The 16188-nt window shown below is 46.7% G+C and overlaps 1 protein-coding gene across 1 annotated transcript in view; it reads left to right on the top strand.

Annotated features, from left to right (window-relative positions):
• LOC311138572 (sickle tail protein-like) overlaps positions 1 to 16188 on the top strand; it is a 96989-nt gene that overhangs the window by 69765 nt on the left and 11036 nt on the right. The window contains exons 6-14 of the mRNA XM_084173315.1: positions 647 to 1440; positions 4272 to 4376; positions 4910 to 4968; positions 9938 to 10098; positions 10423 to 10598; positions 12911 to 13047; positions 14025 to 14172; positions 15109 to 15652; positions 15947 to 16127. Of these exons, the coding sequence (XP_084029441.1) occupies positions 647 to 1440; positions 4272 to 4376; positions 4910 to 4968; positions 9938 to 10098; positions 10423 to 10598; positions 12911 to 13047; positions 14025 to 14172; positions 15109 to 15652; positions 15947 to 16127 (2305 nt within the window). The remainder of the gene's footprint in view (positions 1 to 646; positions 1441 to 4271; positions 4377 to 4909; positions 4969 to 9937; positions 10099 to 10422; positions 10599 to 12910; positions 13048 to 14024; positions 14173 to 15108; positions 15653 to 15946; positions 16128 to 16188) is intronic.

Raw genomic sequence — 16188 nt, 5'->3', positions numbered from 1 at the left:
TAGGCAGAGGTAATTGCAGACATTGTGAATATAACACGCACCACGTCAAGCCTTAGAACAGCCCTAGATGGGAGTTATTCACACAATAATCCCTGGGTTCTCATGGCTTATTGTCCTAACTGGGTTAGAGAGTAATGGTTTGCATCCCAAATGGCACCCTATTCCCTACTTAGTGCACTACTTTTGACCAGAGCCTTATGGGCCTTTGTCAAAAGTAGTACACTACATAGGAAATAGGGTGCCATTTGGGAAGCTGACGTGGTGTGTTTGGGGGTGACCTCGCTCCATATATATATATATATATATATATATATATATATATATATATATATATATATATATAATTTATATATATATATATATATATATATATATATATATATATATATATAAACAAACTCTCTAGCTCCTAGACATGCAGAGGGAGGTGTCATGGCCGACTACCTGAGGGCTGTGACACCTGATTCGCCAAGGTGAAGTTTTCCCTAGGTACAGCTCTAGGATCAGCTTCCCCTCCCCTACTCCTAACCTTAACCATTAGTGGCGCAACTTCACCCTCCACTGACACGCTACTGTGTTTGGTAAACACGGTAGACTAATTTGTAAAGTAATAATAACATGATTTTGTGTTTTTGGTTTCCTCCAGATGCACAGAGAGATGATGTACGCCAGCAGAGATGGGCAGCACCCCCCCAGACATCCCCCTATGGGCCACCCTCCACACCACCCCATGCAGGGCTCCTTGTCCCCAACCACGGCCCACTCCATGCCCCCCTCGCCCTCCCGGATCCCCTTCGGCCCGCGCCCGGGGTCCATGCCCTGCAGCGCCACTATGCCCCGGGAGCGCATCTCTAACGCCACCCCTCCCGTGCGCTCCGTGTCGCCCTGCCCCAGCGCCATCCTGGAGAGGCGGGACGTCAAGCCCGATGAGGACCTAGGCAGTAAGAGTCACAGCCTGGTGAGAGGGGGAGAGGGGCTTTATGCTGACCCGTACCTTCTCCACGAGGGGAGGATGGGCCACGGCCCTGCCCATGGAGGGCACCCTCCTCCTGGGGACATGGTGGACCATGGCAGCCTGGCTGGCTACCACCGCGCCTCCATCCGCTCCACAGGCTCCTACAGCGGGCCCAGCCCCACTGAGGCCATGGAACAAACCTCACTCTACCGCCAGAAGTCCAGGAAGTACGGAGACAGCCAGCTGCCCACGCTGGGCTCCAAGACCCCGCCCCCCTCCCCCCACAGGATGGCAGAAGTGAGGATGATTGACATCCACGGGGCCCCACCCCCTCATGGCGGCATTCCCCTGGAGCGCTCCTCGCCTGTTCGCCAGAGCTTCAGGAAGGAGGAAGTGGTCAAAAGCAGGAGCAACATGGCGTCTCCAGTTGTCCCGGACCTCCAGGGTCACGGCCCTATCCCTCCAGCCAACGACCCCCAGACACGGTAAGCCAACCCGAGGGACCTGAGGTGGGACAGGTCGGGTAGTGTGGGGTGGGGGTTCAGTGAAAGGGTATGATACTGCATGGGAGCATGGATGAACTAACACTGCATCCCTGCACAATCCTAACTGTGACTGTGGGCTGCTCTTGAGTTCATCTCAGCTCAGACTGTGTCTCATCATCACAACTGCAGGGTAGAGACACAGTGTATCTGGCCCATCCTGTCAAGGTCATCACATTTAGCACAGTGGGCTATTATAACAGTGTGTTAGTGTTATATATTGTCTTGTCTTATTGTGTCTTTCAGCTACACCAGTTGGGTCTGTGTGTGACTAGCTCTATTTGTATGAATATCCTATTCCAGTTGAAGAGAGTTTACTCAGTGCTCCATAGTTGACAGAGTAAACCAAGCCACTGCAGTAATTGAATAGCGCCTCACTCCCCCTATTCAGACTGTATATTATCATGTTATTGTGAGGTATTGTTGTTTTAATAACACACTGTCTGCATGCCCATGTAGATCGTTTAAACCAGCACTCCGACAGCTAGTTCAACTAGGCTGGTTCTGGTTGCACGAAAAACAGAACACACAAACACAGGAGAGGGCATGAGGGACATAGTCCAGCCGTACAATCATATGTGGTTTCATTGGAATGCATTAGACCGGAGGGCTAGGGGGCCGAGGGGGCTATGTGTGCACCGCTCAGGAAAACCAAAGAAAATATTGACCAGGTTGGTTGGATTAGACCAGGGTTTTCTGAAACAGCCGAATCAGGGGGAACAGACCACTAGGACCACCTGCATGGTACAAACACCATGGTTGCCTACCGAATGGCATCCTATTCTCTATATAGTACATTACTTTTGACCAGAGCCCTATGCCCAATTTGGGACCTTCCCCATCTTAAATGGCCCAGGCATATAGGAAAGAAGGAGGAAAGGAGTTTTAGTGGGAAGTTACTTAATATGTAAAAACAAAAATGATATTTTAGGTCACTTACTTTATAACTACAGAGTGGCCTTCAAGCATGAGTTGTACTTACATGCACAAAGAGCATTCAATATACAGTGGCTTGCAAAATATTCACCCCCCTTGGCATTTTTCCTATTTTGTTACCTTGCAACCTGGAATTTAAAAAAAAGATTTTTTGGGGGGGTTGTATCATTTGATTTACACAACATGCCTACCACTTTGAAGATGCAAAATGTTTTTTTTGTGTGAAACAAACAAGAAATAAGACAAAAAAACAGAAAACTTGAGCGTGCATAACTATTCACCCCACAAAAGTCAATACTTTGTAGAGCCACCATTTGCAGCAATTACAGCTGCAAGTCTCTTGGGATATGTCTCTATAAGCTTGGCACATCTAGCCACTGGGATTTTTGCCCATTCTTCAAGGCAAAATTGCTCCAGCTCCTTCAAGTTGGATGGGTTCCGCTGGTGTACAGCAATCTTTAAGTCATACATTTTACATTTTAGTAGACGCTCTTATCCAGAGCGACTTACAGTTAGTGAGTGTATACATTTTCATACTGGCCCCCCGTAGGAAACGAACCCACAACCCTGGCGTTGCAAGCGCCATGCTCTACCAACTGAGCTACAGGCCACAGATTCTCAATTGGATTGAGGTCTGGGCTTTGACTAGGCCATTCCAATATATTTAAATGTTTCCCCTTAAACCACTCGAGTGTTGCTTTAGCAGTATGCTTAGGGTCATTGTCCTGCTGGAAGGTGAACCTCCGTCCCAGTCTCAAATCTCTGGAAAACTGAAACAGGTTTCGCTCAAGATTTCCCTGTATTTAGCGCCATCCATCATTCCTTCAATTCTGACCAGTTTCCCAGTCCCTGTCGATGAAAAACATGGGATGGTGTTCTCGGGGTGATGAGAGGTGTTGGGTTTGCGCCAGACATAGCGTTTTCCTTGATGGCCAAAAAGCTCAATTTTAGTCTCATCTGACCAGAGTACCTTCTTCCATATGTTTTGGGAGTCTCCCACACACCAAACGTGTTTGCTTACTTTTTTCTGGCCACTCTTCCGTAAAGCCCAGCTCTGTGGAGTGTATGGCTTAAAGTGGTCCTATGGACAGATACTCCAATCTCCGCTGTGGAGCTTTGCAGCTCCTTCAGGGTTATCTTTGGTCTCTTTGTTGCCTCTCTGATTAATGCCCTCCTTGCCTGGTCTGTGAGTTTTGGTGGGCGGCCCTCTCTTGGCAGGTTTGTTGTGGTGCCATATTATTTCCATTTTTTAATAAATGATTTAATGGTGCTCCGTGGGATGTTCAACTCATCAACTCATCTCCAACCTCTGGGCTAAATCTACGAGACAGCCCTTGTCTTGTTTTTAGAAATTCCTACTAGCCCACTCGTTTTTCTAGACTATTCCAGGCAGACTCCGGGAGGGCAAAGCAGACATGCTTAAGTGGTTGAAGTTATTAGGCCATGTTAGCTGGAATATAAGGTAGTTCCTGAATCAAGCATTCACTACCTTAGCACGGTAGTTTGACAGCTTGGGACACGTACTTTTGGCCAGCTATTGCTTTAACCGTGCATTTAACTGTTGTTTATATAGCAGAAACCCCATCTACTTCACAAATCAATAAGTTATTCCTAAAGGTTTTCATAAATGTTCTAAGATAGATGACCTACTCAATGTTTTAATGTTATATTGCTAATTTGATCGCTAAGCAACCACATCTAGCATGAAAACAATTCCGGTAGTATTTAGGAAGTAACTCCTAACTTAAGAATTACTTCTAACTTAAATGTTAGAATGCCACCTTTAACGCCTAGTTAGCCCCAGTGTTAAAAGCTTGATTTTCTGATGTTTCCTGCAGAGAGCGAATGAAGGCTATGGAGCAACAGATTGCCAGCTTGACTGGTCTTGTTCAGCATGCACTTTTAAAGTCCCCAAACACTAGTGGCACCAACGAGGCTCTCAGGTAAGCAAGAAGATGAAGAAGTGAGGCAGCGTGGGACATTGAGTTCTCAGAGATAAGCTCAGGTAGCCCCAGTCAAAGTGGACAAAGATAATAACAGATAAACTAGCTCTCAATTTTAGCAATATGTGCCAGCCTAGGTAAACAGAACATTGTCATGGGGAAACAGTGTGGACGAGGGGTCTGATATTGACTGGCTGCAGTTATCTTTGCATTTCAACGAACTCTGTGGAGATCTTGTGCTACTGTGTTTGCTTGAGTTTCCAATCAACAATCTCAATGTGTGCATCATGACTGGAATGAAAATGGGATGGCTTACTATGGGAACAGACTGCTCCTAACAGCCATCATGTTAACCCGTCCGTCTATGTCAGTCTGTCCAATCATACTGTATGGCTGTCTCTACGTCTACAATGCTTTTACTAATATCTGTCAACCCTAACTCCTGGACAGTGCCCAGGGCTTTGTATTCATTCTCTTTTATTGTGATTCAACAGAATTAATGTATTTTTCTCTTCCTCTCTGTGTGTGCGTAGTGAACAACCCATGAAGACATCAAGGCAAGCATCTCCGGTTCATAGTGCACACAGTGCAGGTCAGGAGGACCATTATTACCCTTCTGCATGTATCACATTATGGTTTACGTCCCAAATAGCACCCTATTCCCTATATAGTTCACTACTTTTGACTAGAGCCCTGTGGGCCCTGGTCAAAAGTAGTGCACTATATAGGGAATAGGGTGCCAGTTGGGACGTAACCATTGTCTACTTAGAGAGACAGTTCTTTGTTGCATATCCCCCATGTTTCCCCCATGATGCATTGCACAGACAAGTCTCTTAATGTCACTCAACACAATCAGCCATATGCTCTCCCCTACTGCACCACTAAAACACCCAGTCAGTCAATCAGACAGGCGTCTTTGCTCTTCGTCAACTCATATTCCCCTCAAATCCTCCCTTGTCATACACTCTAGGCGGGGGATGGAGGCAAAAAAGCTACTAACTGAATATGTGCTGCTGAAAGCATTACGTAAAACAAGAGAGATGTATTATTTCTCGATCTCGCCAAGATGATTCAATCTTGTCTAGCTAGCGGTCAAGGCAGATGTGAGTTCGATAAAATAAATGCAATCTTGAGAGCGGCGGAATGAAAACATTGCGTATTTATCAAATCAAATCAAATTTGATTTGCCACATGTGCCGAATACAACAGCTGTAGACATTACAGTGAAATGCTTACTTACAAGCCCATAACCAACAATGCAGTTTAAGAAAAAAAAAGTAAATTAAAGTAAAACAACAGTAGGGAGGTTATATACAGGGGGTACCGGTACAGAGTCAATGTGCAGGGGCACAGGTTAGTCGAGGTAATTGAGGTAATATGTACATGTGGGTAGAGTTAAAGTGACTATGCATAAATAATAAACAGAGTAGCAGCAGCATAAAAGAGGGGTGGGGTGGGGGGGCAATGCAAATAGTCTGGGTAGCCATGATTAGCTGTTCAGGAGTCTTATGGCTTGGGGGTAGAAGCTGTTAATAAGCCTTTTGGACCTAGACTTGGTGCTCCGGTACCGCTTGCCGTGCGGTAGCAGAGAGAACAGTCTATGACTAGGGTGGCTGGAGTCTTTGATAATTTTTAGGGCCTTCCTCTGACACCGCCTGGTATAGAGGTCCTGGATGGCAGGAAGCTTTGCCCCAGTGATGTACTGGGCCGTATTCACTACCCTCTGTATTGCCTTGCGGTCGGAGGCCGAGCAATTGCCATAACAGGCGGTGATGCAACCAGTCAGGATGCTCTCGATGGTGCAGCTGTAGAACTTTTTGAGGATCTTAGGACCCATGCCAAATCTTTTCAGTCTCCTGAGGGGGAATAGGCTTTGTCGTGCCCTCTTCATGACTGTCTTGGTGTGTTTGGACCATGATAGTTTGTTGGTGATGTGGACACCAAGGAACTTTAAGCTCTCAACCTGTTCCACTACAGCCCCGTCGATGATAATTTTTTTCCTGTAGTCCACAATCATCTTTGTCTTGAGCACGTTGAGGGAGAGGTTGTTATCTTGGCACCACACGGCCAGGTCTCTGACCTCCTCCCTATAGGCTGTCTCATCATTGTCGGTGACTGTTGTGTCGTCGGCAAACTTAATGATGGTGTTGGAGTTGTGCCTGGCCATGCAATCATGGGTGAACAGGGACTACAGGAGGGGACTGAGCATGCACCCCTGAGGGGCCCCCATGTTGAGGATCAGCGTGGCAGATGTGTTGTTACCTACCCTTACCACCTGGGGGCAGCCCGTCAGGAAGTCCAGGATCCAGATGCAGAGGGAGGTGTTTAGTCCCAGGGTCCTTAGCTTAGTGATGAGCTTTGAGGACACTATGGTGTTGAACGCTGAGCTGTAGTCAATGAATAGCATTCTCACATAGATGTTCCTCTTGTCCAGGTGGGAAAGGGCAGTGTGGAGTGCAATAGAGATGGCATCATCTGTGGAACTGTTGGGGCGGTATGCAAATTGGAGTGGGTCTAGGGTTTCTGGGATAATGGTGTTGATGTGAGCCATGACCAGCCTTTCAAAGCACTTCATGGCTACAGATGTGAGTGCTACGGGTCGGTAGTAATTTAGGCAGGTTATCTTAGTGTTCTTGGGCACAGGGACTATGGTGGTCTGCTTGAAACATGTTGGTATTACAGACTCAGTCAGGGACATGTTGAAAATGTCAGTGAAGACACTTGCCAGTTGGTCAGCGCATGCTCGGAGTACACGTCCTGGTAATCCATCTGGCCCTGCGGCCTTCTGAATGTTGACCTGTTTAAAGGTCTTACTCACATCGGCTACAGAGAGCTTGATCACATAGTCATCCGGAACAGCTGATGCTCTCATGCATGCTTCAGTGTTGCTTGCCTCGAAGCGAGTATAGAAGTGATTTAGCTTGTCTGGTAGGCTTGTGTCACTGGGCAGCTCGTGGCTGTGCTTCCCTTTGTAGTCTGTAATAGTTTTAAAGCCCTGCCACATCTGACGAGCATCAAAGCCGGTGTAGGACGATTCAATCTTAGTCCTGTATTGACTCTTTGCCTGTTTGATGGCTCGTCGGAAGGCATAGCGGGATTTCTTAAAAGCGTCCGGGTTAGAGTCCCACTCCTTGAAGACGGCAGCTCTACCCTTTAGCTCAGTGCGGATGTTGCCTGTAATCCATGGCTTCTGGTTGGGGTATGTACGTACGGTCACTGTGGGGACGACGTCATCGATGCACTTATTGATGAAGCCAGTGACTGATGTGGTGTACTCCTCAATGCTATCGGAAGAATCCCGGAACATGTTCCAATCTGTGCTAGCAAAACAGTCCTGTAGCTTAGCATCTGCGTCATCTGACCACTTCCTTATTAACCGAGTCACTGGTGCTTCCTGCTTTAGTTTTTGCTTATTAGCAGGAATCAGGAGGATAGAGTTATGGTCAGATTTGCCAAATGGAGGGCGAGGGAGAGCTTTGTACGCGTCTCTGTGTGTGGAGTGAAGGTGGTGTAGAGTTTTTTTCCCTCTGGTTGCACATTTAACATGCTGGTAGAAATGAGGTAGAACGGATGTAAGTTTCCCTGCATTATGCGGCTGCTGCCAAAGCAACTTTTTCTTCTTCTCACAGGTTTCCCTTTGCTTATCTTTCCCGCCATCAAATACAAACATGAAGAATTGACTATGGCTCATATTTCTCTTGATTCCTCAAATATTTCCTTGTTGTTACTTCATAACCTGTCCCCATCACAAGAGCATCCTCTCGGTCTCCAAACAGTGGATGAATCCTAAATGGCACCCTATTCCCTGTATGGTGCACTACTTTTGACCAGAGCCCTAGGGTATAGTAGTGCCATATAAAGGGGTGTGATATGGAATGCAGACAGTGTGACACACATGAACAGCACTCATCTGAACCTGCACTTCAGGTCTGTGCAGCTGTCATTCACTATGAGAGGACTCTGAGGTGAATGTTGGAGGGGGATTACACAGTGACAATAGCACTGTGTTCTCTATCCCCACTGCAGGGCTCTACTACGGCTGTGTCCCAAATGGCACCATATTCCCATGATAGTGCACTACTTTTGATGGGCCCCGGTCAGAAGTACTGCACTATATAGGGAATAGGGTAACATTTGGGACGCTGACCTACTCTGTGTGGAGGGAGTTCTCTCTCTCTCTCTCTCTCTCTCTCTCTCTCTCTCTCTCTCTCTCTCTCTCTCTCTCTCTCTCTCTCTCTCTCTCTCTCTCTCTCTCTCTCTCTCTCTCTCTCTCTCTCTCTCTCTCTCTCTCTCTCTCTCTCATTCACTCAGAACATTCCACTCTCTCATTGTTCTGACACTGGGCAGGGACTTTTTCTCTTCCGCTAAGGGACTTGAGTGGCTTAGTGACACTGTGCCGCTCCCACCTGTTGACAACAAGCGCCCCAGAGACAGAACTGAAGGTCATAGGTCATACTCCATTCTGAATGGGAGACACAGTGTAATTGAATTCAACTTCAGTTACTGTCAATACAGACTGCAGTTGGCATGGCTTGTCAAGAGTCATTCTGTCGTCAGTCTCCAAGGCCAGAGGACATTATGTCTGGCGGTTGTTTTCGACAGCAGGCGAACCCGTCTCCTGTCTCTTATTTCTCACAGTGATTGCGTCCCAAATTGCTCCCTATACCGTGCACTACTTTTGACCAGAGTTTGATGGGGCCTGGTCAAAAGTAGTGCACTACATAGGGAATAGGGTTCCATTTGAGATGTGGCCATGGTGAGGTTGGCGGTCGGCAGTCTATTTCAGTCGGCACTGCCAATGTAAGTACCCGTGTGCTCCTGTGGGCAGCGGGGGAGACGCCACGGGAAGCACAGGCCCTCATTACTTAACATTAGGAATATTAAATCAGGAACCAACGCGGCTGTGGGGAATGTGTTTGGAAATGCGCAAGGCGAGTGAGGCGAGTGCTGGGCTGTGGCCAGGCTAATGCCTCACAGAGGTTGCATCTCAAATGGCACCCTATTCCCTATATAGTGCACTACTTTGTATTGCCTGCTTCCCAATGGGCCTTGGTCAAAAGTAGCGCACTACATAGGGAATAGGGTAGTATTTGGGACGCATGCAGACACAAGGCAGAAAGTGAAAAGGAGGGGAGAAAACATTAATACATTACTCCATCCATTCAATCTCAGAGGAGACATTTTACTTTTTACGTGCATGTGCACTTTTGACTGTGGGGTATTTCATTTGCAGTAAATAAGGGAGTTATGGATTGCATGCTTCCTCCAAAATCTGCAGTGTTTTTCCGTCACATTGTGAAAGGGTTTTATGTACTGGTGGATGCATCTCTACAGCATAGCCTACATTGTGAATAATTCAAATAAAATGAATTAATATGTGTTTTCCAATTTTTTGGGCGTATTGTTCTAAATCAGTTTTTATACAGCTAGATAAAGCATGTTTGTGGCAAGTGAGCCCTCTATCCAAATCTATGTTTTCTTTCCAGTTTTATTATCAAAATTGAGGAACTGACTAGCTTGTAGTGGTTTTAAATGTGGCTATTTGATTTGATCTCATACAGGAGGTTCCCCTGTCCTAGCACCCAAAACTCCCGCGCCCCCCTCTGAGAATGGCTCCACCCTCATACTCCCAGGCTCCGCTCCCTTCCAGGCCAACCTGCTCCAATGCAAGAAGAACGTCTCGGACCTTCGGCTGCAGCTCCATCAGATGAGACAGCTGCAGGTAACGTCACCAATGCTCTATCTAGGAGTAGGATTACGTTTCCCCTAGACGCTGATATTGGGTCAGTTTAGCATTTTCCCCACTTATGGTTAAGGTTAGGATTGGGGGAGGGAAAGCTCATCCTAGATCTGTACCGAGGGGAAACATCACCCGGGAGCCCCTATCTACTGTTATTGGTTATCAATTTCATATCAGCTGTCAAGTATTGCTTCTCAGCCACTCAACTACTGTCTATCAGCTACTTTTCAACCCCCTCTATCTAGATTGGTTAAGAAAGACAAAACTGTGTGTGTGTGTGTGTGTGTGTGTGTGTGTGTTACCTAGCTCCAGAACCAGGAGGCTCTGCATGTGCAGCTGAAGCGGGCTGAGCAGGAGATCAGTTTGAAACTGGCGGAGGCCATGAGACGTCTGGAAGACCCGGTCCAAAGACAGAGAGTCCTGGTGGAGGAGGACAGACACAAGTACCTGGGCCTGGAGGAGAGGGTGTTCAACCAACTAGGGTAAGAAAGAGAGGAGGGGGGGGGTGTATTAAGTAGTGCACATTGTAGCAACTCGTGTAGGTCCCTCCCTGTTTCGGCCTGTTTCGTTTGGTTGCTAGTGAATACGACCAAGGTGTTACTGACTACTGACTAACTGCAAGTGCACACTCTCCAAACATAGCTCACAGGTACCGGCAGGCCATGTCTGTCTCTCATTCAAGCCCAGCTATCACTGAAGTATAGGACCAGGCAACCTGGGAAGGCAATTATTTGCAGCATACTCTTAATTTAATTCACTCGTCGCGGTTTGCCAATCGGGAACGGTAATTGAATCCTTTTAATTCTGATGTTTAACAGGCAAGGTCATAGCACTGCCTGGGTAGAAAGCAGTAAACATATGTCCTGATAAACATCACGATAGGGGCATTTCCTGAACGTTGGTTTTCTGGGTTAATCAGACAGGCGCAGGGTGCTGTATTCAGTTGTGTTTTCCTTGGTGCAATGCCAGCTCTTACTCAGCAAAGGCCTGCCGTAGTGTTTTAAATATGGCTAGTTAATGAGCTCTGTTTGGCTGAAGCGCTGCGTGCGTGACAGGGAATGTGGTGTGAAAAGACGTAGCTTTCTCCTCTGGAGAGAAACGCAATTTAATACAACCTGGGAGCGTGTCTGCTGAGGGTTCTAAAAATACTCTGAGAGGAAGTGAGGCGACAAACGACCAAGGTTTATCATTGTTACAACTACTGCAGCAATCCAATGGTCCATAACATGAGGATATTGCTACCATGGAGGATGTCAAAGGAAGGTCAGTGAAGATGTTGTGTATTGCGTCCTTTTTCACAAATGTCAGTAGGCCTACAGGATTTGCCATAGTTTTAAGCACATGCATTTCCTGCATTTCCAATCCTTGGCTCGATTGAGTCACTCCCAGAAACGGACTGGCCATAGGGAAGTTCAGGCAAATGCCGGATGGGCTGGTCCATCTTTATCCCAGTGGGTTGGTCTTAAGTGAGGCTTTTGCACAGAATTATAATTGTTTGGCTAATAATGAGGGCCTCGAGGAAAAAAGTGTTCCTTTTTGGGGGAACCATTGTGTGTGGGGGTGATTTCTGTTCCCAGTCTGTCTCTGGTCACTTCTATTTATTTCCAGTCAGTTCCGTTTACCAGTCATCATAAGCCCGTCAAAGAGGCTAGATCTGAGCCAGCTGTCAGCACTAAGCCAGTGATCCTACTGCCCTTGAGCAATAGAGAAAGATGAGAGAGAGTTGAGTGCCCATGAAGCCTCCTCAAATAGATGATCCCTGGGACATCATAAGTGTTTGTCAAGCTACTTTTAGAAGTGGATTTTAATGCTGCGACACTTTATCTACTTTCTGAAGTCCTGTAAAGCTCTTTTAAGAAGAAAGAGCTGTTTTTTCCCCGTCAGCTCTTCAGTTGAACTTTCCCATAGTCATCATCAAGAGTCCTTCACATAAGAGGACTGCGACGTCAGTAGTTATCGTCTTTTCACTCCCATTTGAGAGCAACTCTACAAAAAGCTTACGGTTCTCCAAGGAAGCTGGTCACAAAGAAATCACCATTTAGTTCTCTCATGCAGTTCAGAACAGCACACAATGTTATCATCCACCCAGCACATTTCCCCTTGGAGTTGACTTCTCAGGATCCCATGGATACAGTGTATCAAACTGATAGGATCCTATGTAAGGAAGTGGTCGCACAAATAAACCCAGTTTCCATGTGAACACAGTTGAGGTTTTGGCAAGTAACCCAATCCAGTCGGAGCCAACTCACAGAAGAAGTGCAGCGGGGTCTGACTGAGAAAGGCAACTTTGGCTATTAAGGTTGAAGGGCTGACTTTCCTACAGCCCAGATGTTCTTGTTTTTTAAATACAACCTTGTTTCACTTGTCATTCAGTTACCTCAAACTAGAGCTCCCTCTGTGCCCATAAGGTTAAATTAGTATTGTCTGCCCCCTTGTGTCGAAATGGAGTCAGTGTTTCAGGTGACACTTCAAGCACGCAATCTGAAGTCTGATCCGATCTGTTAGCATCACTAGTATGTCAGGGATTTGATGGTGCCTCCATATCTCATTTGGTAGCAATGGAGATGAAATTATTAAAATGTTTGAATAGATTTATGTAGTGCTTTAAGTGCTTACATAGTAAGAGGGAAACCCACCTCATCCACCACCAATGTGTGGCAACCATTTGTGGCACAAACCTCACCACACATCAGCTAGCATGGTGGAGAGGTGAGGAGTGATAAAAATTATGCCAAATAGGAATGGAGGTGAGCTGGTGTTTTTGAATGTCCTCTCTGTCTGTCTGTGTGTGTAGGGAGCTGGAGCTGTATGTGGGCACTCTGAAGAGGGAGACTGGCTCGGCGGGGGCTCACAGAGCTGTGACACTGAAGCATGTGGAGGAGGGGGCAGTTAGCCTCAGGAGAGTGGGAGAATCTTTGGCAGGACTCAAAGGTAAGACGGCAGTACAGTATAGCCTACTTTTAAGACACAAACAGTACCTTCGATTATGTGCGTTGACATGGATTCTATAGGTTCCATGAGCTAGGGTTTTCAGTTACCGGTGAGAAGTCAGATAATATAATTAATGAATTTATACTGAACAAAAATCTAAACGCAACATGTAAAGTGTTGGTCCCATGTTTCATGAGGTGAAATAAAAGATCACAGAAATGTTCCATTCGCACAAAAAGCTTATTTCTCTAACATGTTGTGCACAAACTTCTTTCATCCCTGTTAGTGAGCATTTTAGCCTTTGTCTAGATAATCCATCCACTTGACAGGTGTGGCATATCAAGAAGCTGATTAAACACCATGACCTGGTGCTGGGGGGGGGTATTTCTGTCTGTAATAAAGCCCTTTTGTGGGGAAAAACTCATTCTGATTGGCTGGGCCTGGCTCCCCATTGTGTAGGCCTGGCTCCCGAGTTTGAGTTTATTTTTATTTTTACAGGGACAGTGCACATTAATCAACGTTTCAGTAAAATTGCCGGTTTTAGCCAGACAGCTAATTTTCAACCGCAGTCCCTGGGCAGGTTATTAAAAACAATTACAATAACAATACAGACAAACAATGAGCGGCCTATGCCCCTGCCCAGTTATGTGAAATCTATAGATTAGGGTCTAATGAATTTATTTAAATTGACTGATTTCCTTAAATGAACTGTAACTCAGTAAAATCGTAGAAATTGTTACATGTTGCGTTTATATTTTTGTTCAGTATAATAACATTAGGGTAACATAAAGCTACAACTGGAAAACATACATTTCCTAAAAGAAAATGTGTTTTTGTGTCCAAAAAGAGAATAAGCTTGAAAAAGGTATGCACACTAATAAAGTTGTCCTCCAATGAAGGTTGGTGAAATTAATGGAAAATATAAAACTGAAACTGTTCATTTAAAAAAACATGTTATTTCCTGTATGTTTTCTCAGGGGAGTTTCCGGCACTGCAGACGAGGATGCGTGCGGTGCTGAGGGTAGAGGTGGAGGCTGTGAAGTTCCTCAAGGAGGAGCCCCACAAACTGGACAGCATGCTGAAGAGAGTCAAGAGCCTCACGGAAACACTCAGCAGCCTGAAGAGGTACATGAACCATATTCCTCACACCAGTCCGTTCTTTTTAAATCCATGAGGGGGAGTGTACAAGTGCCCACTTCGAAAGAAGGGTAGAGAATCTGAATGTAGCCAAGACGTACAGAAGCGAGGGAGTGAGAGGTTAAAAGAGAGACAGTGAGAGTGGGTGGAAAACAGAAGCTTTCAGAGTCAGACAGTGGGGAGCATGACTATAGTGTAAGGGACACTAACAGTTGATTCTGCTGGCGAGGCGTTGGCTCCGATCCCATCCGATGGGTCATGCGGAATGGACGGAGGTAGCGTCCATCTTAATTTAGCTCTCCATTGAACCGATAACTTAATTAATTTGGGCGCAACACGGCTCCCTGCGGCATCTCCTTTCCATATAAACATCTGTCAGAGACACTCTGCTCTGTGGGTCGTCAACACTTTTTCCCAGGGCGCACCACACAACGCAGCCAAACTAATCTACATTACCTCGTCCCCTCAGTACATTTCTCTCCCCGTACGTCAGAGATGATTACACTCACTTTGATGCTGGGTTTGGGCCAAATACACTTGGGGAGGTTTGTTGTGTTTTCAGGCTAAATAAGCTTGGGTGTGGCAGTAGTTCTTTCAAATTCCAAAGTTCTGTATGTACTGTTCTGTGTTATGAGGTTAGGAGATTTGAAGCATGCTTTTCATGGGAGCATGGCATATGTCATCATAGGTACAGTATGTGTTTAACCTTAGTGGGATACAGTTTAGATTAACTAGTGTTTGGCTGTTTGTGGTCAGTATATTTCCAAAACTTTCCCAAAATTCTGTGGGAAAAAATATATATTTTCAGAAATCCTGGTTGGAAGCACAAAATACAGAATCCTCCAACCAGAATTGAATTTTGAGAAAGTAACCTGAATTTTGTAACTCCAATAGTAAGTCTCTCCTGCCCTCTCTGCACTACAGATGTGCTACAGAGGGCCTACTGAAGGGATCTGACCCTGCTATGTGTGCCTCAGTGAAACCAACCCCAGTAGAGAGCAGCCCAGCCACCACCACCACCACAGTGGACTCCGACCCCACAGTGGAGCCTCCAGCTTCCCCCTCGGCCCTGCCCGAGCCCCAGAGCTCCTCCATCAGGTCTGAGGTGGTCATGCCCTCCTCCCCCATGGTCATCCACCACGTCCAGAGTGCTCCGGTCCACATGCAGCAGTCCCAGCAGTCTGCAGCCCTGCTGGTCCAGCCCAGCCCCCCCACAACCCCCACCCACAGCCAGGGCCGGGAATCCCCCAGCTCAGCCAAGGGTTCAACCTGCACCACCTCGGCCTCAAACTCCAACCACTCCAGCCAGGTGGGAAGCCCTGCCCAGCAGAAGAAAACCCCTGCTGCCATCCTAGAGTTGGCGACCCAGGCTCCGGTCAATAACGGCAGCAGCGGGACAGGGAACCTCCTAATGGAGGAGATTCACACCAAGAGCAGCAAGAGCAAAAACAGGGCCATGTCTATAGAGGTAAGCCCTATGGAAGTCATAGTGCACTTCAGTCCTCAGTCTATGATCTATGATATCAATATCCCCTATGGGTTATTATTTATTTATTTATTTATTTATTTATTTATTCTCTCTCTCTCTCTCTCTCTCTCTCTCTCTCTCTCTCTCTCTCTCTCTCTCTCTCTCTCTCTCTCTCTCCCTCTCTATCTCTCTTCTCTCCTCTCTCTCTTCTCTCTCTCTTCTCTCTCTCTTCTCTCCTCTCTCTCCCTCCCTCCCTCCCTTCCTCCCTCCCTCCCTTCCTCCCTCCCTCCACAGGCGGCAGAGAAGGAGTGGGAGGAGCGGAGGCAGAACATGGGCCACTACAATGGGAGGGAGTTTGAGAGGATCCTAAATGAGGCCCAGGCCAACATGATGAAAGGCATTCCCAGTCTGGATGTGCCGAGTGAGGGGGAGGCCTCTACAGCACCCCCTGCTGCCATGGAGGAGACAACCCCAGGCAAGGGACTTTTATACAGCTTCAGCTTCTACCAAAGAGTCCACTACTATATTCCACTACT

The sequence above is a fragment of the Coregonus lavaretus genome, assembly GCF_964263955.1.
Source record: "Coregonus lavaretus genome assembly, chromosome: 2".
Taxonomy (NCBI): Eukaryota; Metazoa; Chordata; class Actinopteri; order Salmoniformes; family Salmonidae; genus Coregonus; species Coregonus lavaretus.
The sequence above is the reverse complement of the archived record's forward strand: the minus strand, read 5'-3'. Positions and strand labels throughout refer to the sequence as shown.